General features: G+C 36.1%; 1 protein-coding gene across 10 annotated transcripts in view; it reads right to left on the bottom strand.

The window, feature by feature from the left end:
• Positions 1 to 22587, bottom strand: part of FIP1L1 (factor interacting with PAPOLA and CPSF1) — a 78584-nt gene that overhangs the window by 51915 nt on the left and 4082 nt on the right. For 5 of the 10 annotated variants that reach the window (XM_029945781.1, XM_029945769.1, XM_029945788.1 and 2 more), the window contains 6 exons: positions 19059 to 19116; positions 17844 to 17947; positions 13295 to 13359; positions 12636 to 12743; positions 12017 to 12147; positions 2863 to 2972 (listed from right to left, as the gene is read on the bottom strand). In XM_029945781.1, the coding sequence (XP_029801641.1) occupies positions 2863 to 2972; positions 12017 to 12147; positions 12636 to 12743; positions 13295 to 13359; positions 17844 to 17947; positions 19059 to 19116 (576 nt within the window). Of the gene's footprint in view, positions 1 to 2862; positions 2973 to 11650; positions 11720 to 12016; positions 12148 to 12635; positions 12744 to 13294; positions 13360 to 17843; positions 17948 to 19058; positions 19117 to 22587 lie in introns of all 10 variants that reach the window. The other 5 variants (XM_029945741.1, XM_029945761.1, XM_029945775.1 and 2 more) reach the window with 2 other exon arrangements.

The following is a 22587-nucleotide window of genomic DNA, read 5'->3' on the forward strand; positions in this document are numbered from 1 at the left end:
ACCTCAAGAAAAGCTGGAAATGTACAGTCTTTTTCCACTGTGTCAATTTTTTCACTCTATTAATTCATTCCCACGAGCATATAAAAATGTTGTAATTTCTCCCATTTTGAAAAAAAGCCGCCTCTTAACAGCACATCTCCCTCCAGGTGCTGGCTAGCAATCCACTCCTTTCCACTAGTTTATTCACACACCTCTAAATGACTATTTCAAAATTTCTCCTCCCTTGTCAAACATTCACACCCACTTCTACATCCTCACATTCACCAGGTCAGTCTGCATCCTGTGTTGCTGGTAAAAACTGAAGCCTTCAGAAGAGAGCTTTCAGTTACTCCCATCATTAGCTTACCTATCCCCCTTCACCATGTCCCGCCTTCTCTCCTGTTATTAGGATCCATCTCCTTTTTAAGGCAAAGTGTCCCCCACTTGCATTACATCCCGTCTCTTCTGATCTTCTTAAGGACACTGCTCTAACAACTGTGTCTTCTCGCTTCTTGAATCATCAATTTCCCCTCAAAGAACTCATTCTCGTAAGTATCCACTCCTAAGTCTTTTCAACCTTTACCTTACACCACTAAAAATCCTGGTCAGAACCACCAGCAACCTTAATGTTTTAAAATCCAAAAGCCAGGGCGCCTCGCTGGCTCAGTCAGTAGGGCATAGGACTCTTGATCTTGGGGGGTGTGAGGTCAAGCCCCACTGAGTGTAGAGATTAAAAATAAAATCTTAAAAAACGAAATAAAATAAAATCCAAAAGTCATTCTCCGTCCTCTTCTTCTTGGCCAATCAGTATTATTCGGTAGGTAATAGTTCTACTCTGACACACATTTAAGACTGACACTGGGTGTTCTAACTACATCAGTAGTAATTCTTCTCTATGGACCTCCTCTTCCTTCATCCTTCTTTTTCTGACCTGCAAGGAAACACCCCAAGGCTCTGTCCCTCTTACCACTTCTTCACCATTTACCTATTTTACAACTGAATTCAGTTTCACAACTTCACTTAAACACTGACCACTCCCTCATTTCTAGCTCCATCCCATACGCCTTCCCTCTATTGCAGATTCAGATATCCACTCCCTATGCAAATTTTCCACTTGTGTGTCTAACAGACAACTCAATTTTAGTCTACCCTAAACTGAATTCTTGGTCTTCTCCCTCCAAAAAAAAGCACTCCTCTTGTAATCTCTTCCATCTCAGAGGTAAAAGATCTTTTACATCTTTTGAAATGTATCCAGTATCTGCCTTCTCCAGACCATCTGCACCACAACCACTTTGGTCCAAGTAACCATTATCTCTTGACTAGATCACTGTTACAACCTCCTAACTGGCTTCTCAGATTCTGCCCTTAATCTCTCTGTAGTCTGATCTTAATAAAGCAATTAAGACTTTAAAAACCTGAAGTAGATTATTTCATTCCTCGGCACAAACTCTGACAGTGGGACCCCATTTACTTTACTTACAGAAAAGCCAAAGCCCATATAAGAGTACAATGCCCTACAAATCTGGCCTAAGGTTGGTTGGTTGGCTGGTTGGTTGTTGGAGGGGACTGTCAAAATAAAGAAAATCTGCTACTGATTCCTAAATAGTTTAATTAGCAAATATCTATAGAGTATTACCTATGTATTATTTTTCTAGAACATTTCACATAAATGAAGCCATTTAATACACATAATTACCTGTGAGGGATGTATTATTATTATTACATTTATAGGTCAGGAAATAAAAGAACCAGATTAGGGGATGTGCTCAAGGACACACAGCTAGTAAGCAACAGAGCCAGACTCTGAGCCCCAGAAGCTCTTCACATCATTCTATGTGCAGAACACAATAACTCAATGAATGAAAGTGACCTCTTTTAAAACAGGAAAAAAGGCAAAAGAAGACTACATATTAAAAGGATCAGTATTCCTCAGCTATAACTTCTTAGTCAAACATTTTATGAGATTATATTTACTTAAATAATATTTGAAAATGTCCATGACTAATAGTTGTTAGGATGAGAAGAGACAGTCAAAATCCAAGATGGCTTTGTGATATTAATTTTGGCTGAAAGTTTCAAAAATCTTCATCTTAAAGCTAAACCACATGTTCCCATTGGGCTCTTCCTGCATTTGTACATTATGAAATATAATCTCTTATAGCAATTCAAAATTGCAGAATAGCAAAACCAGAAAACTGTATAAACTAAATTGAGCCAAGTAACACAAAAGGTAAATGGTCTGGCTGAGAATGAGTTACAGGTTGGTTACTGACTTGTTTCAGGCCCAGAGAAATACCTGATTTAAGTCATCTTTACCTAACTCAAAATTAAACTGCTAACATCAAACTTCCCTAGTCTTAGTTTATTCTTTACCATTTTCCTGGTAACAGGATAACCATTTGTCATATTTAAGTTAAAAGGACATCTGCCAGCACATTTGTCTCTTCTAACTGGTACTTTGGGGAACTCAAAGTTAGGTATTATCAAAACAAACCAAGGAAAGAAAAGAAAATGGTTTTAATTGGAAAGACTGCCCAGGCTGAAATTTCTACAATCTTTTTCTAAAATCTGTAAAATACATTAGGTCAATAGATCTAAACTCAGAAAGTCCAATAATTCTTTATGTAAGAATAATAAGGAAACAAGACCACTGTTATTGCCATCTCTCTTGAATGTAAGATTGTCTTTTTTAGACATGTAACTATGTAAAATTTTTTTAAATGGGAAGGCACCCAGAAGAGCTTTTCACAAAGAACTCATTTTGTATTAAAACAACGTGAATGATTTTTGGCAGAATATTCAGCTCTCTTATAGTTTATAGCATTAATACAAAATAAAGATACCAATGGCTTCAGTAAATGGAGTTACAATTGTCTAACTAACCTGCTTGGTGGGAGTCCAGTCTTGAACAATGAAGGAGGAGAAGTAAACTCAGCTTTTGTAGATGGAAGTGCTGCTTCCTTCTCTGAATTTCCAGTTCTTCCCTGCTGTACCTTAAAAAAAAGGGTTATTAGCTTATTTAATAGAACACTCAAACATAATAGACTACAGGTGTTAAAATAAATTTGTAACATCTAACTTGAAATTAAATATGAAGAATGCTTTGTTGCTGAATTTTTGATAAAAGTATCCTATTTCAGAATAGCATTATGTGAAAGGCACCAAAGATGGGTCAAAATGTTCCCAACTATTAAAAAGTTCACATTAATGTCACTTAAAAGCCAGTAAGCTCTAACTCTTTAGTCCTTTCATAAATTCCATCAAATTGCCACAAATGAGTCCAAGATCCATGGTTATGACTCCACATTTCAGAGTTCAAGAAAGGCCTTGAAGAATTTTCCTCTTCTGTGTCTACTACCATTCTTGCCATTCTGACCATTTTCTATTCAGACTGTGATTTGCTCCAACATGCGTATCAATAACTTTCCATACCATTTGTTTCCCCATCATCAACAGTACCACTGTCCTGCCAGTTCAGCACACTTGAAAAGTCTGAAGATTGTCTCCTTAATAACCTCTTTTCCCTCTTTGTATGGACTTTCATATCGGTAATCTACTTACACCACAATTTCTCCCAGATTTAGTCATCCTTTCTACTCCTATCAAATCTTTTGAGTATGGTCCAGTCATACTCCTTTAGACTAGTCAAACTCTTCCTTTACACACTTTTGTTTTTATACTCACCTTCCTATTTTAAATCATCATTAATGTATTATATCTCAACAAACTACACTTGACCTACACTTGAAGAACATCACACCATATTTTATGCCCTACTTAAATTCTCCTCTTCAGTCTAAATTCAGCATCATTCTCTTTCCCAGGAGACAAAGGCCAAGAAAACCTCAGACACTTTGATATACTCAAACCACTGATTCAATTCCAGAAACGAGCTACCTCTCACATAATCATTGTGGACAAAAAGAATATATTTGAGCCACTGAAGTCAGATCTCTTATTAATACCACAGAACCTAACCTGTAATTGGTGTCTTCATATAATTAGGGGTTAACATTGACATTTTACTTGAAAATGAGTTCCACTCACTAAAAAAAGAATCATTTAAAAGGCCCAGATCCCCATGAGGGATGACTGAGGATCAGGACTAAGACAATGAGGATAGAAAAAAAGAAATGGATTGGATAGACCCTTGACAGGTAAATTGACAGAATGTGGTGACAAGGGAAATAAACATGGTTCACTTATCAAACATAAAATATTATTATCTAAAAGTCTTCTATGAGAAGCTGAGAATACAGAAAAGTAGAACAAAATCTCAGACCATGAAACAAGACACACAAATACAATAAATGCTATGAAACAACTATCTACAGTTAAAAATATAGATAAAAAAAATGCTATAGAACACAGAAAAAAAATGCATTATTCTTCCTGCATGTCAGGAATATTCAGAGTAGACAGCATGGTCTCAACTGTTCCCCTGAGCTCCAACAATTTATATCCAACATCTTACCTATCTAACTCAAACTTACTGTGGCCAAAACAAAGCTACTGATTTCCCACTATCCCCCAATCGAATCCTCTGTTTTCCCCATATAAGTAAATTGCAACATCATCTACTGAGCTGCTCAAGGAAAAAAAAACATCCTCGCAATTATCCAACAGACATGACAATTTTATATCAACTTTACCTTTACAGTATATACCAAATTCAACCACTTATTATGTCCACTCCTAAAGCCCAGGTTAAACCTACCACTTCTCAAGTGTTCTACTGAACTGTCTCTCTGCTTTGACCTAACCTCTGTAAAACCCATCCCCTGTATACAGCCGACCACTGTTATTAAAGTGTAAATCACCTCATGTCTCTCCCCTGCTCAAAATTCTCTAAGAGTTTCCCAATGCAGAGTGAACTACAAGGATTTATGCTGCACTTAGGTTTTATTCAAAGCTGTATCCCAATACCTAAAAACAGTGCCTGGCATAAGTGCTCAATACATACATTTATATTTGATTGACTTTGGGACTCACCTTAAATGTCACTTCAAAACTTTCATAGGACATGGAATTTTGGCTCAATTATCTAATAATCACTACTTTTCCCATTAAGTCAGAAAAACTCTAAGATCACAAAGTCTAGGTCTATAATGCTAACCTCCCCCCTCTACTCAAGTCAAAGCTGCTTCCTGGCATTGTCAATGCTCAATTAAAAACTGGGGAGGAGAGAGGAAGAAGAGTTGAAAAAAGAAGAGGAGGAGGGGGAAAAGAGGAGAGAGCACAGATGAAAAATTATTTACAACAGGGGAAGAGGAGGAAAAGACATCAGGAAGACAGTACTTTTTTAAATTTGTAAAAATTACTTCTGTTTCCTAACCTAGATTTCTTTTCTCCTTTATTTCCTTGTAAAATACTCTTACTAATTCTGAAAGTCCTCACCATTTCAGTAACTCTCTTAAGCAACTTGTTGTTCTTCAAATGTTGCACTCAGGGTTACAGACAGAATTTAACCAGAGTGAGATTATTTTTTAAATATGATCTAATATTTTAAGAAATGACTATAAGATACCATGACAGATTCTTTAAACACAAAGTCATGTCAGGTCTTACGTATCCGAATAAAAGTTTGACTGAAGTCTATAACCTTGAGAAGCTAAATATTTACCCAAATTATACTACTAATGTACCAAAACTTAAATTATTTTGTGAAACTTTCTTCAGCTACCCTTCCACTATTATTTATAAAAGGTTAATCTTCCAAAAAATATATCTAAGAAGAAATTTGTTAAGTGTGGTACATCCAAATAATGCATTATGCAACTATCTAAAATGTCATTAAAAAATTTTAATAACCTGGGAAAGCATCTGCCACATAATGTTAAGGTAAAAATGGAAAAGTAGCAAACCATGTAAATTATCACAATTACAAAATTCCCCCAACAAGAACAAAAAGCCTGGGAACGCAATAAAATTTGGGACTCTGAAAACAAATGAAAAAATACTGACTGAGCAGACTAAAGAAACATGAATCCTAAGTCAGCAATAAGAAAATAAAGATCTCAGGATTCTCATGGCAGGCCCACGAAAGGTTCGAGAATTGACAACTCTAGTTCCCAAAATACCTGAACCGCCAAGTGTAAACCCATTAGGCAGGCCACTGGAATCTATTCCCTAAAAAATCAAATCACCAAAAAAACCAAAAAAAACCCAAAACCACCTAAAGATACTGACATGTGGGACTATTAAAAAAGCTTCGCCCCACAGTAAAGCCTACAACAAATTTTATTCATATTCAGAGTTTCCAATCACCTTTTCAGTGGCCTATTCATTCCCTTGTGAGTGAATGGCCAAGGACCAATAAACATTTGAGAAAAGTCCATCAAAAGTCAAAAACAACAGACACACTATGCAGGAAAATAAAACCTAAATGAAACAAACCTGTCATTAACATAAATATTTTCTGAGAGACAGATGAGGAAAAACATACTGTATCACGGCATGCATGAACAACAACAAGATGCTGAGGTTACATACTGAAGAAAAATCTTGGATATTATTATAACCACAGAAATGACACAGTCAACAGAAGGGTTATAAGGCTGAAGAAATCTCCCAGATAATGGAAGACAAAGAGGTGGAAACTAAGAGAGAAAAGAAAATTAAAGGACTAGCATGAGAGGTCCAATATATAATTTTAAAAAGTTTTTTTAAAAAATGGGTGCCTGGGTGGCTCAGTAGGATGAGCATCCAACTTCAGCTCAGGTCATAATCTCGAGGTTCGGGAGTTCAAGCCCCACTTTAGGTTCTGAGCTGTGAGCACAGAGCCTGAAGCCTGCTTTGAGTTCTGTGTCTCCTTCTTTTTCTGCCCTTCTCTCTTTCTCAAAAATAAACAAACATTAAAAAAAAAAAGTCTGATATTTGAACAGGAGGCCCAGAAGACACTAGAAAGTAAAAATATAGTAAAAAACATAATAGAAGAAAATATCCCAGAAATGAAGGATATGTGCTTCCGGATTAAAAGGGTACAAATGCATGCTTGGTATAATGAACGATAACAGACCAAGACACACAGTGGTGAAATTTCAAAACACAGCTTATACATACTAACACAGAGAAAAACAAATCATCTATGCATGTGTGTGCACATACAGACATAAAAATATTCTAAGAGAAGGCTGTGGTCAATTTCTTCTCACACATACTGTATTACCCATTTCTACTAGTCACTTTTCCCTTGATCCTCAGTCCAAATTATAAAATTACACAATTGCTTTTACACCCACTTAAATGACTTTATTTGTATACCTATTAAACTTCATGTCCTTTCATTTCACTGAAAAAATACAAAAACAAAAAACTAAAGCCAAAAGAAGGGGTGCCTGGGTGGCTCAGTCAGTTAAGTGTCAGGTCATGATCTTATGGTTCATGGGATCAAGCCCCACTTGGGCTCTGCACTGTTGGCGTGGGACATGGGCTGGGATTCTCTCTCTCTGCCCCTCCTCCACTCTCATGAGGCACTGTCTCTCTCTCTCTCTCTCTCAAATAAACTTAAAACAAACAAAAAAACAACAAACATTTTACTTGGTTCATTTGTACTATTTTACCTACCTGTTAATGTTTGAGAATTTACTAAACAAAAAAAAAAAAAAAAAAGTTCTATTAAAGGGGCTGTTAGGTTGCTTGTTTCTCAGTTGATCAATGGTGAAAACAAGTATCTTTGCAACAGACATGAAAAGAATTTAAATTACGATTCTTAAATCTGTTCCCTTTGTCCATTCACTACTTTAAGATCTGGTCCTTATTCATTTCATTCCTATAGTACTGCAAATGCTCTGTATCTGGTCTCTAACTTCCTTTTCTCCTCCTTACATTCTGAAAAACCCTTGACAGTTCTTTTTCTAAAACCCAAATTTGCTCATGCTATTCTCCTACTCAAGAACTTTCATATGTTTTCCTATTGTCTACATTAATGTCTGCAGACTAGTTTCAGATTAAGGTCTTTCCCATCATGGTCCCATTTCCGCCATTTCTAGGATTCTCTCCTGAAACACCTCTCTTCTACCCAACTCTCCATTCATGCTATCTGGCTTTGCTCACACTGCTCTACCTACAGTGTTCTATACCCTCTCTCTTCTACAAATGAAAAGTCACTCATCTTCCGGTTATCACATTTGACTCCTTCTAGACTCTACATCATAGGACAACCCACTCTATCCTCTAGACTCCTTACAGCACTTTAATAATACCACTAACATAACATTTGTTACACTACATCATGGTTAGTTCATATGTATACATCGCTTAGATCATGAGCTCCTGGAATACAGAAGCTGTTTCCCCCAGTATCTAGCATAGTGCTGTACCCATTAGAGGTGCTCAGACGTAACAGGAAAATTGGGTAAGTCCTTTCCCTTCTCAACCACCAATCCTAATAATTGTAGTTCAAATAGTGGATTCATGGATAAGAGCTTAGACTTTCTTTTTCCAACCTTACACTTGTCAGAATTATGTTACTTGTAAGTCACCTTAGTTCTCACAAACAGGCAGTAACTCCTCCAACTCATCCTGCTTGTTTCTAGGCTTTCTAGAATTGAACCACATCTCACAAAGCCATCTCTCTTATAGTCTGTTCTAAAAAAACCATCATCCAATCAAGCTAACATCTTAAATACTACTCTCATCCCCTTCTACTTAACTGAGTTTCTTTGCCCAAGCCATTTCCTCATCAGTAATACTTTCTGTTTGTGTGTTCCCCACACTCACAAGGCTCTGATGAAAATGGCATATGCTTTGGGGTACCTGGGTGGCTCAGTCGGTTAAGTGTCTGACTTCAGCTCAGGCAATGATTTCCTGGTTCGTGAGCACCAGCCTTGAATCAGGCTCTCCGCTGTCAGAGCACAGCCTGCTTCAGAGCCTGTCTCCCTCTTTCCCTGCTCCTCCCCAACTCGCTCACACGTGCACCCTCTTGCTCGCTCTCTCTCAAAAATAAACATTTGAAAAAAGCAGATAAATTTATAAAATAAATAAAATGGCATATGCTCCCCTAACACTGCATCTTAAAACTTTTAACAAAACACAGGAACAGAATGGAACTATATATAGCACTCAATGTTAATACCTAAAAAATTTGCCTCTGCATATTTGGGAAACCAATTACATCCTTATAATATTTTTTGTATTTTACCAGAGTTGCAGGATAACGAAGGACAACTCATACTCCTTCAAATAGTCCTTTTGTAATAGTCCTACAAAAATTTGAACAAGGATATTTCTTTATTTAAGGTGCAATTTGTCTGAAATTTAATGTCAATTAAATTATAGCCGGAAAATGCCACCTGCATACAACCAGTAGTTGAAGATTCTGAGCAACGTAATTAAAATATATCCTGCAGACCACAATATGCATAAGAACTGTGAGCCATACACATTATTAAAATTTTGGGTGGCTCAGTCAGTTAAGCTTCCGACATCAGCTCAGATCATAATCTCACAGTTCATGGGTTCGAGCCCCGAATCAGGCTCTGTGTAGACAGTTCAGAGCCTGAAGCCTGCTTCAGATTCTGTGTCTCCCACTCCCCCTGCCCCTCCCCGACTCATGCTCTGTTTCTCTTTGTCTCAATTAAAAAAATTTAAATATACACCCTGTTCCCAAATCAGTATTTCTAACAGATTAATATTTAATGCACATTATCAAGGCTAAGAAAATCATTAGACTATACCTGTTAAATTCAAATGCTTATTCCTTTAGAACCAAATAAATGAGAATGAAACCATGACTTCCCTCTCATATAACCGAAAGAAACTTCAAAACAATTTTGATGGACAGTATGTATATAAAAAACTCATTCATGGCAACACTTTCAATAAGAGACCAGCCCCTACTGCTCACTTCAGCAGCACATATACTCCAAAGCACGCGTGCGTGCACGTGCGCACGCAGACACACACACACACACGCACACACACGCGCGCGCGCGCACACACACACACACACACACACAAACCAGAGAGACCTTGGGGCGCCTGGGTAGCTCAGTAAGTTAAGCATCCAACTCTTGATTTTGGCTCAGGTCATGATCTCATGGTGGTAAGATTGAGCCCAGGGTCAGGCTCTGCCCTAGGCATGAAGCCTGCTTAAGATTCTCATTCTCTCTCCCACTCTCTTTCTCAAAAAAGAGAGACAGACAGGCAGACAGACACAAGCCCCTGGGAGTTTCTTTTTATTCCTCAGGTTTAGAAGTCTACTACAGGGGCGACTGGGTGGCTCACTCGGTTAAGCATCCGGCTTCAGCTCAGGTCATGATCACACGGTTCGTGGGTTTGAGCCCCGCGTCATGCTCTGTGCTGACAGCTCAGAGCCTGGAGCCTGCTTTGGATTCTGTGTCTCCCGCTCTCTCTGACCCTCCCCTGCGCGCACTGTCTCTCTCTGTCTCTCAAAAATAAAAAACATTAAAAAAAAAAAAAACTAGAAGTCTACTACAAAAAGACGAAGTATACAGAACTCGGCAGTTTTACAAAGCACCTTGTTTTCATTTGTTAGAAGAAATAAAAAGCACCACTGCAAACGAACTATTTCATCATCAAGACAACTAACTTTACTACTTATTCATTGGAATCAAATACAATATATTCAATCCCTAAAGAATAAAGCACCAAAAAGAACCAGATGGCCATTTCAAATAGAATAGACATCACACACTTTCAAAAGATTTACAGCAGAACAAGAACCAAATACTTACCCAAAGTAGGATGTAAATTAAAATTAAATTCTCTACACAGAACTGTGTCCAGCAGAGCGGCTACATCTGCGGATATAGCACATGTATTGCATAAGGCAGTATTTTGGTGCCAGGGCTGCAGTCCCAAAAGGATCACAGGAAAGTTCCTGCCCACAAAGTTCCCTGAGCATATAACCCAATCTAAAAGCCACTCCCAGTCTTCATTCCAGGGTCGTTCAATACAAGAATCAAGAACTGAGAATTAAGGTAAAGGAAAAAGAGTACACAATCAGGTATTTTAGAGAAAAGTTTGTAGGTTGCTGAGTATTGCAGAAGTATGAAAATACGGTATTATTCTTTGGATTGGGTCTATGATCATATGCAATGGAGAAGCCAGAATTCAGACTTGATACCCAAGTAGTAATAACAACCTGCAAGTCCCTACCTAAACCTAATCCTTTAACGTTATTAATATTAAATAACATGGCTTTATCCTATTCTGTTGATCTTTCTTAGAGACTCTCAAAAATGGCCAAGCTTCTTGAGACATCTCAAACTACAAGACACATTACACCAAGGATTTTAATGTCATACAGATAATAAGCACTATACCATCTTCCTTATGATTTTTTTGAAAGAAAATTAGGAAAAATAATTCTCCAATTCTGATAAAGCAAGATCTAAAATGGGAGCTTAGCCTTTTGGTGTGAACTTTTATGTCCTACAAACAAACATATACTATAATTCAAAATAAAATCACAACATACAGCAAGAATAGTTTTACTTGGCATTTGTTAGTATAATAGGCTATAAATTCACATGCTGGCAAAAGTGGAGATAAAACAACAATCAGCAAATTTGTAAGTCACCAGGAAGCTGGAGATTTGGAAAAAAGGTAGCTATTTCCACTTTAACCTCATCCCCTGAGTAGTGGTATGGGAGCAGACTCAAGAACAAAAAATGAGAGCAACCAAGGATAATTTACTAAAATTCACCTTAAAAAGATTGAATCTGCCATCTTGGATCTCTGCACCTGGTGTAACTTCCATAGTACAGTCTTCGGCCTAAGTTAAATAACATATTCCCCATTAAGATACCACATACTTTTTAATTGATAGGCCATATAAAGACAAACTAGCTGTAGCTAGTCCGTGACTTGAAACTAAGAACATCGGATAATCATTAATATGAAACTCTGAAAGGAAAGGAAGGGGAAAAAAACAAACATGATAAAAAAGAATGAAAACTTTAAACTATCTTACAGCATTTAACCACCTTTATGGGAAAAAGTGATTTCTCGGGGGGGAGTTTATTTGGGACTGCAGAAAAGGCTGGGGAGTTCCGGACTATACACTAATTACCGTAATTTTATTTGTAGCAGAGGTGACTGGTATAACTTCAAGCCCCATTCGTATCCTCTTTTGTTTTTCACAGTAAGCTTTCCAGGTGTCTTCATTAAACCCATAATTAAAATAATCAGAAAGATCAGCACCTAAAGATAAAACACAGAGTTGGTGTATAAATATTCCAATTCTATTGTTATGCAGCATACAAAATATGCTAAAAATATAATAAACTACAAAAACATAAATTTAGTGTTCCATCAGTTTTATCACCCCTTCCAATTTTCCCAGTTCTCCCAATTACCAACATATAGCAACAGGACTATAAAAGTTTTTGATCACAAGTATCTCCTTTAAGCCAGAGAGTATTCTGCTAAGCAAAATAAGTCAGTCAAAGACAAATATTGTATGATGTCACTCATATGTGGAATTTAACAAACAAAACAAATGATCACGGGGTACAAAATATTTCCCTTAGAAATGGTGTTATGATAAAATAATATGCAAATAACAAGACTTAGTAATATAGGTCATTTTACTCTTGTACTTAAGACAATAAAAATGACATTAAAAATACTTCTCTAATGAGACTGTTTATACTAAAAATCTTTTGAAACAGAGTCCACATTAATCTTACCGGGTTTACGCCATGGTTTATCTTCAAAAGAATCCAAATCTACCTCCAGAAGTGGAACTCCATTAATGCTTCCGGGTGCATCAAGGTCTACCCCCTTGACTTTTGTTCCTATTTTATAAAATTACAAAAGGTGAAGGAACTGCTATCAGCACAAAACAGAGACACCACAGGTAACCAGATTATCAATGACCTTTTTACTACCGATACCGCTAAATATGGCAAAGGTTCCGAACACAGCATTTAGAGGAATATTTACCATAAGTAAAAAGTGAGACCAAACTTCATGGAGTAGCTACAAAATACACTGGATTGAGAGATTAGGGACTTGTTACTTATAAGGAATTTCTGTACCAACAGGAAGTTGCTAACTTCCGTGTTTTAAATCACTTTTTTTGTACTGCCTGTGAGCTAATAAAAGTCTTTACTTTTTTTAAAGGGCTGTAAAACAAGTAAACCAACCATGTGACAGGAACCCTGTGACCCACACAGTCAAACTATTTATTATGTAGCCCTTTACAAAAAAGTTTGTCCATCTCTGTGATGTATGGTAAAAAACTGCTCTTTTTAACTGAGTTGTATGTAACATCTCAACCTATTTATGACCTATTCATATATTCCCCTTATTTTCCTATTGATACAGCTGCAAATACAAGTTTTACCTGTAGTTCCATAAACTCTTCCCCCTGTTTTGATGTTAAGATTTACAGGTGCTGTACCATAACTCCTAAAAACAAAATAAAAATTATCCTGAGAAACTTAAACCAGCAATATATTCAACATGTACAAATACATTATACACCCATATAGTAACTAGACAAAGACTCACACATTTTAGAAAATGTTCTAATTTTAAAGTCAATAAAAGAAAACAGTATTTTTTAAAACACTTATTTTCCATCTGAAAACCTGTCCGCCACTAAGTATCTTCACAAGAGATATGGCTAAGAGGAAAAACATCTTTATACACCTTGTCCGCACTTCTTCACCTACAACAGGCAGCAATCATGCAAGAATGAAATTTCTTCACTTTGTTCCTGAGTCCAGTGACCTCCTTGTAGTCCTTCCTGCATTTGATATTGTTGATAAATCAATCCTTTTCCAAATACCCATGGAGTAAAATGAATTCATTTATATTAAACTTGAAAATAAATTTAGAGTGAAGGCAGAACAGTGTTTTGTGGCAGTTAAGTGGTTAAGGACTGGGGAAACACAGGCAAATTTCTAGAATGCTAATAATGTTCCATATCTTGACCTGGGTAGTGCTTTCCTTAATGTATACATTTGAAAAAATTATTGAGCTATACTTTTTAAGTGTAATATACACATGATAGAGGGAAAAAAATACAAAATCTGCAGTCAGACCAAGTTCAAATATAAGTTTTGTCAATTATTAGTTGTGTAACCCTCGCTAAGTAACTTAAGACCTCATGGACTTTGTATAAATTTTCTGTAATATGAGTTTACAGACAGTTCCCTAATTTTCCACATAACACATCCCTGCGTGTAAGGAGGAAAATCAGATATACTAATGAAAGAGACTTAATTAGTAGGACCAAAAGTAATAGACAGTATTTTCAATGAGATATTTCTCACACAATATTCATGTTGTTTCTTTACCCTCACAAGTTTAGGCAACTGGACTTATATAGATTCACTATTTCTGATCTGCCTAACAATTTCCACTTTTTTCCTCCAATGTACTAAATTTATGGGACTTAGATTATTTATTTACACTGGCACTGTGATTTTTGTTTTCTGCTTAAAAATAAAATAATAAAAAAGTATAATAAAATATTAAAATAACTGTATGAAGCTCCACTGCTATAAATGCAAAACGTATGAAACAGCCCAAATTAAACTGTTCGGGTCAGGTGCTACCATTACAATCTTGAAACACTTAAATCATCTCACTGATGTTAATTCACAGTAAATGCTTAACCACCGACAATACATCAGAGATAGCTCTAGGCTAAAGAACAAGAATGAGGAACTGAACAAATACGCCTCCTGTCCAGTGCCACTTACACTTCAACAATCTAAATTCAGCACAGCAAAAGCACTTTTAAAGGGTTATCTATATAAGATACAAGTTAAATGTACAAAAATCGAGTAATATCTCTAAATGGTCTTCTTAGAGAATTGCTAAAGCATAAAACAAAACAGTATTTGTAAAAGGCTTAGCTGGAAGTTCAATAAGTGAACTTCTTTGCTCCTACCCAGCTACTTTCCCTTCCAGGTTTTGCCTTTAAAACATCACTTTTCTTTTTAAAACTAGTAAGGCTTTGTATTCCCTGTGTGTAGAGCAACTTAGCCGTTTGGAAAATTGTACTTAAGCCAATATGATACCTTCCACTAGACCCCAGTGAGGTCTCAGGCTTCTCTAGGTGCTAGATTCTACATATTTGGATATCTAAAGAAACTTCAAAAAAAAAATGCTTCAAAAAATGTATTTTAACCCACTTCTCCTACATAACCCCTACATGCTAATACACAGTTAGGTACTCAACAGCTCTAAAACCGCTAAGTCATCGAGTCTTTTCGCTCACTCTGCATCCACAACGTTATTTCTATTTATTATGCACTCAAATACCTCTTTTTCCACCCATCACTATACTACTGCCACTGGCTTAGTCTGCATTATCATCTCATGTGGACAGTTCAAATATCTTAACTAATTTCTATTTAGTCCATCTCAACTACTGCTGTTAGTTATCTTTCCACATAACCTGACCTGTCTATCAACCTTTAAAGGTCGTAACTCCCTCAAGTGGCTTCAACTATCTTGTCCCATCTACTGTATGTTCCAGCCATGTTCTTCTAAGCTGGGCTTCCCTACAGCTCAGCAGTGCCCCTGATAAATCATGTCCTCTTCCAAGAACTATTCAAACAAGTTCAAATATTACTTCCTCTAGGATTTCTTCTTCAACATGTATGTAGGCTTCTTAGCAACTCTCTTCTCAAAGCTTTCAAATCACCTTGTACGTTTCTATTCTAGCACTTAAACTGCACTGCAAGTATTTGCTCACATGTCTGTCTTCCTCACTATTTCTAGAAAGGACTATTTTATTATTTTTCATATTCTCATTATCAACTAACGCAGTGCCAGACAAACCTTTTAAAGAGTACTTATTAAATGTATAGATGAATCTCAAAGGTAAGAAACCACTTCTCTACACAACTAAATTATTCCTACTCTAAAATTTGCTTTCTAGGGCATCTGGGTAGCTCAGTCAGTTAAGTGCCTGACTTTGGCTCAGGTCATGATCTCACCGTGAGTTCGAGCCCATCATCAGGCTCTCTGCTGACAGCTCAGAGCCTGTGGCTTCGCACTGTGTCTCTATCCTGCCCCTCTCCTGCTTGCACTGTGTCTCTCCTTCCCAAAAATAAGTAAACACTTAAAAATTTTTTAAATTTACTTTCCTTCATAGCTTAGAAAGAAAATAAACTTTGTAACAAAAGTATGTTACCTAAAAAAATGCTATTTTGTACTTTCTAACAGCTTACAATAAATCCATTTAGTATTGTTCCCACAATACAATTTGCTCTTTAAACTTGCTTCTGAAAATTCTGTGCACAAACTATTCACCAAATTTATTTTTCTTATAGGATCTTTCAGTTTTCAAGGGACAGATCTTGAAATATTAAGGTTAAGTAAGTTCCATGCCCTTCAGAAAGATCTATAAAAGTTACTTTGAAATGCATAAAAAACAAAAAAGTAGATCAACTGAAGAATGGGTACAAGTATGACAGACGGAGACACACACATTTACACATATAAATGGTAAAGCGGATCTAGCAAAATGTAAATTGTATAATCTAGATGATGGGTAAAATAACCACGTTTCATGAAACTGGAAATTGTTATAAGAAATAATGTTCAGAAAAAGTACCATGGGAGTCTATACATTAAATATTTGAATCCAATCCCTAGCAAAAATTTGGTCATATTAATAAAAAAACTGACATTTGCTTTAATAATTGATCTATAGTCACAAATACAAATAATTTTATATAACAGTATTTACTAAATACACAATATAGCGTTCCTTTGCATAATGCGGATGGCAAAGGCCTGCTGGCATCACACAGAAGCCCAACAATAACTCTTTAAGTGGGGCGAGAACACCGAGAGTGGTCCACCCCTAACATGACCACGGCTCTTCTCAACCCTGCTCCCTGGAGTTCTGAAATCACACAATTCCTTATCATAATGTGAAACCGACCACAACAATAACTGAGGAACCTTTAAGCTCCTAAAATAACTTTTGAACAAAATGGCTCTACTGTAGAAATAAAATGCTCAAAAGTACTTTTGTATATATTGCCTGATTCCAGATAAGGCTGCTTACTGAACTATAGTGCAATTAATGGAAGTTTTACATTCCCAATGCACCAGTACCACATTATACATCCAATCTGAAAAAACACAGAAAAAATATGGACTCTTATTCTACCACCATAAAAAAATCACATTCTGTACTTTAATATATTCCCTTCCAACTTTTCTGGAAGATTCTTTATATGCTCAGTAAGCTAATGACAGTTGATTCACTTGATTTAGTTTTATACACATAAAACTTAAGGCAACATATTGGCTTAAAAAGCCTACAGGACAATGAACAACTTCAAAAATACATTACGAAGAGCAAAAAGAAATACTTTTGATATCGCTTTTATTGGACAATAAATGAAAAACCCAAACACAATTTTGGATAATACAATGGAAGAACAATGTAGATGAAAACTGTAATATAAGGTTTTTTAATTCTAACTAAAGAGGGTGTAGTACTCCATTCATTTGTAAAAACTTTAATTTCAGAAATCAGAACCAGCTGCTTCCATGTAACTTGCATGTAATTTACCTAATACATTAACTTTATCTTTAAGAAAGATTTTCATGGTGAAATCTCTTATTATCATGATAAAACTGACACAACATTGTATTAATTTTACATGTACAACAATTTGATATTATATGCTGAAAATTATTAGTTAACATCATCCATCACCACAGTTATATAATTTTTTCTTGTGAGAAGAAATTTTAAGATCTGCTCTTTTAGAAACTCATGGTGAAATTTTCACAAGAGTCCTTTCATACATGGTAAGATGAAAAAACATAAAAAACAATGAATCAACCACCACTGGTTCGACAGAAGCACACAACCGTGGATTCAGGCACATAATCGTTACTTAAAACTAACTTACCCATACTGTGGCGCTCCCGTTTTAATGTCTCCTATAGTGACATGGACATCATCCTCATCGTCATCACTGTCACTATCACTGTCATCTTCAGTCTCAGTCACTTTCTATACCAACATAAAAAATTATAAAATACATTCAGTAATCCATCTCAACACCTAATATGAATAAGTGAAAAAGTAATCATTTTGTGTTTTTTTAAGTAGTTTTAGGGAAAAAAGTTACAATCTCATAGCACTGCTACCTCATTTATAACTTTGTTTTACATGATAAAACAGAATAAGAATGTGAAACAAAATTTTTTTCTCAGCATCTTTTTGTAAATAACAACTCATATATTTTTCCTACTGTTTATAGCTGCTTCTCTGCAAAACAAATCTAAGGCATTGTACCAAAATATCTAGAACATAAATTATTTAAAAATTGAGTATTTGAGCAATTTTTGGCAAGAATATGAAGAGGAGAATTAACTGTAAGAGTCACAGTGTCATGGCTAAAAAGCACCAAATTGTTATGGAGCAGCTCACTTAATTCTTGTCATTCATTTATAGACAGAAGAGGCCCTGGGTGCAAATGACTGAGGAAATAACTGTTTCTAAGAGTAAAAAGTAGGACCATCTGTAACGGTTTTATTTTGACTCCAAAAGGCTATTATTTTGTGGTCAGGCACATAACAGTAAATAAAAGAGTAGATCACCTAAGGCAAAATAATTTTTTTGTATACAATTCAAGTTTGCAGAGTAAGGATCTTTCTTCTCTTTCTTTTTTTTTTTTTTTACAGGACCAGAATGTTAAAATATTCATAAGACCAAGAATATATATATATGTTCACCCCAAAAAGCATCACTTTTAACAGGCATGAGTGAGGTCAGAGACTATCACTTATATAAAGAAATTTTTTGCTAAAAATTATGAAAATCAAACTTGTGCTGCAGGACTTAATGTCTTCCTTCAAAATGAGGCTCATTATAATCTCTAGCTGAGCTACAATCATTCAGGTCCTTCAAAGTATTAAACTTCACGTCTTGGCACATGCTCCACTCCATCTCAAGTCTCTTCCCACTATTCTCATCGCTGTGCTTTTGATGGCAACATGGGGGCCCGATCATGCTGGATACACTGAGAGTCATCTTAACTTTCTGGCTTTCTAAGTGAACAGGAAACTACTGATAAAGATTTCATGTAGGGAAGTAACAGGACTTCAAAGCCTTGTGTTACCGGTTTAGGTACGCCGTTTTCAGCAGTTTCCTCTTCAATTCCAGATGGAGGATTAGCACTACAAACAATAAAGATAAGCACACAGTCTGGTATTACTTTTCAGAGGTACGGACAGAATATATTAGTATTTTTAAGCTATGTCTGATAACTTCCTAAAATTACTGTCTCCACTGGATACGAGACAGGATGGCAAAAACTGCCTGTGTTATTCCACCATTCCTACTGTCTTGCATAAAATCCAAACTCCACATTAAAAGCAGAATGAACTGCCTCCACAATTTTTTATTAACGTGAAATTTGCAATTTGACAGTGGGGAATAAATTTAAGTTGTCTAATATTTTAAAAATCTGCACCACACTTAATTTTACTTATCCTAACTCTTTATTGAACATCCACTATGTGCCAGGTACTACTATAATTGCCAAAGGCAATGGAACACACAGTTTTCCTCTGTTCCCTACGTCCAAGGAACTCAAAAACTGTAATATGATCACATTAACTCAGGATTCAGTTAAAATACATGCTTCCTCCTAGTTTTGTTTCACTTATCTTACTGGATAACAATGTTTTTGTTGCATGAAAAATACACTTTAAGAGTAAAGAAAAGTTTATCTATATCTACGACTTTCAATTTGATGCCAGTAAGGAGCTCCAGACCCAATTCTGATACATTATAAAAAAAAAAACTTTGTTAATATATTTTTTTTTGAGACAGAGAATGAGCAGGGAGGGGCAGAGAGAGAAAGAGACAAAGAATCTGAAGCAGGTTCCAGGCTCTCAGCGGTCAGCACAGAGCCTGACACGAAGCTCAGTTCCACAAACCGTGAGATCATGACCTGAGCTGAAGTCAGATACTTAACCAAGTGAGCCCCCCCTAGTGCCCCCCAAACTAATAACTTTACTTAAAGCCCAGTTAATACCTATATTTGCCTTATTAAAGCAAAACTGATATTAAAAAAATAAACCCCTCTTTTCTTTTATGAGACACAAGCATCTGGTCATAAACCATCAAGTAAAACTTATAGTTTCCTTTTTTTTAATGACTTAATTTGAGAGAAAGAGAACACATATACTCAAGAGAAGGGAGAGGGACAGAGAGAGAAGAGAGATCCCAAGCTGGATCTCATAAACCTTGAGATCATGACCTAAGCCAAAATCAAGAGTCAGGTCCTTAAAAATCTGAGCCACCCAGGCGCCCCTGTAACTGGTTTCTTATATTTTAATAATTAGGATTCCGATAGTGAGAATTAACCATTAACCTCATTTTACAAATAAAGGAACTGAAATACAAACCATCTAACTCACATTTAGTAGGATTTCTGAGAAAAATATCCAAATGTCGATATAGCTCAAACCTCTTTTCATTAGACTTCTGTTTCTCTCTTTTAAACCTCGCTTTCTGTCAAGCAGTTTTATATAAGTCAACGCAATCTCTACAGTAATATTTTCCAGTACAACCCTCATATAAAATAAAATAAAGATAATATCTGGAAACTTCAATGTTTTCATTGGTTTACTGCTTGACCCAAGAAAACAAATATCGAACTATAACTCTTTAGTACATTGACCTCCTACTTAAGTAAGTTTCTAGGTAGCCAGAAACCAGTTTAGCTTGCTTTTTATGCCACGAAACAGTGTATTTAGCCAGACCTTGGATTAAAAAACATAACAAAATCGGACACAGCATAATACAATGGTTAAGAAGTTTTAACAATGAACCAGTCACAAAGCTGCTGGGGAGAACTCTAATAGCAAGGACTTTGCTCAGTCAGGGACCAAGATTTGGTGAACATGCCTTACCAAATACTTATAAAAGTCTTCATTGCCTATCTACATTACAATGCTAGAAACATAAAATTACAAGCTCTCCCTAGAAAAATTAAGCTTTAGGGAGAGAACTTTTCCACAGAATGAAATAAACTTAATAGCTCTCCAAATAAGTTTTTAAGAAATATAAAGACATTTCAACAGTAATGCTCAAAGAAGGTAGAGGCTTCCCTCTAATACATTTAATCATTCTGAGTATAGGGGCGTCTGAGTGGCTTGGTTGGTTAAGCATCCAACTTCAGCTCAGGTTATGATCCCACAGTTCATGGGTTCAAGCCCCATGTCAGGATATGTGCTATAGGCACAGACCCTGCTTTTGATTGTCTCCCCCTCTGTGCCCCTCCTCCACTTGCAACAGTCTGCGTCTCTCTCTCTCTCTCAAAATTAGACACTAAAAAAAGTTATGCTGAGTATAAAAAAATTAAAATCAAATAGCATTCAATCAGAAAATAAGTTTCAAGAATTGGAACCGAGAACTAATAACAAAATTAATAGAATAAAGGTTAGTTCATAAAATTTGTATTTAATTGTGAATCTGTAACATTATCCATTGATTCACCAATTAAAAAACAGTATGAAGAAATTTTCAATTACTTGCATAAGTATAAGCTACACAAATCACAACTTTGTGAGTAACTGAGATTAGGGTTAGGAACTGGGTTGGACACAAATTTCAAAACTGAATGATAAAATTTCATGTGATATAGCAATGAGTGAAACAAAACAGACCTCCAATATAGGGGATATTTTTAACTGAGGAAATACAATTTCAGCATCCCTTAAGTTAGTCTATTTCTAGGTCTTCTTCCCTTACCTTTTTAAAAAATACACACGCAGCTCATTTTATCATGCTTGGCTCCACTGCACCTCACTTTACTGCACTTCTCAGGTAAGTTTTTTACAAATTGAAGGTCTGTGGCAACACTGTCACCTAGCAGCACCATGTTTCCAATAGCATTTGCTTACCTTGTGTCTCTGTCACGTTTGGTAAGTCTTACAATATTGCACACGTTTTCACTATTGTATTTGTTATGGTGGTCTGTGATCAGTCCTCCTTGATGTTACTATTTTAACTGTTTGGGGGAGCTATAAATCATAACCATTTATGATGATGAACTTAATAAATATTTTGTGTATTCTGACCATTCTACTGACCAACCATCACCTCTTTCCTCCTGCCCCTCAGACTCCCTACTCCCTGAACCACACACAACATGGTTGTAGTAGGTCACTTTACAATCCTCTAATGGCCTCTAAGTGTTCAAGTGAAAGAGTCCACATGTCTCTCACTTTAATTCAAAAGCTAGAAATGATTAAGCTTAGTGAGGAAGGCATGTCAAAGACTAAAAGCTAGGCCTCGGCCACTGGCTGGCAAAGGTGTGAACACAAAAGTTCTTGAAGAAGATTAAAAGAGCTAAACTCTAGGGAAACACACAACTGATAAGAAAGCAAAATAAAATAAATAAATAAATCAAAATCTAAAAAAAAAAAAGAAAAAAAAAAAGAAAGCAAAATAGCCTTACTTCCAGTATGGAGAAAGTTTGAGGGGTCTGGACTGAAGACCAAACCAGCCACAACATTCCCTTAAGTCAAAGGCTAATCCAGGGCAAGGCCCTTGTAACTCTCTGCAATTCTATGAAGACTGACAGAGGTGAGGAAGCTGCAGGAAAAAAGTCTGGAGCTAGCAGAGGCTGGTTCATG

Source organism: Suricata suricatta, chromosome 1 (assembly GCF_006229205.1).
Source record: "Suricata suricatta isolate VVHF042 chromosome 1, meerkat_22Aug2017_6uvM2_HiC, whole genome shotgun sequence".
NCBI classification, from domain to species: Eukaryota; Metazoa; Chordata; class Mammalia; order Carnivora; family Herpestidae; genus Suricata; species Suricata suricatta.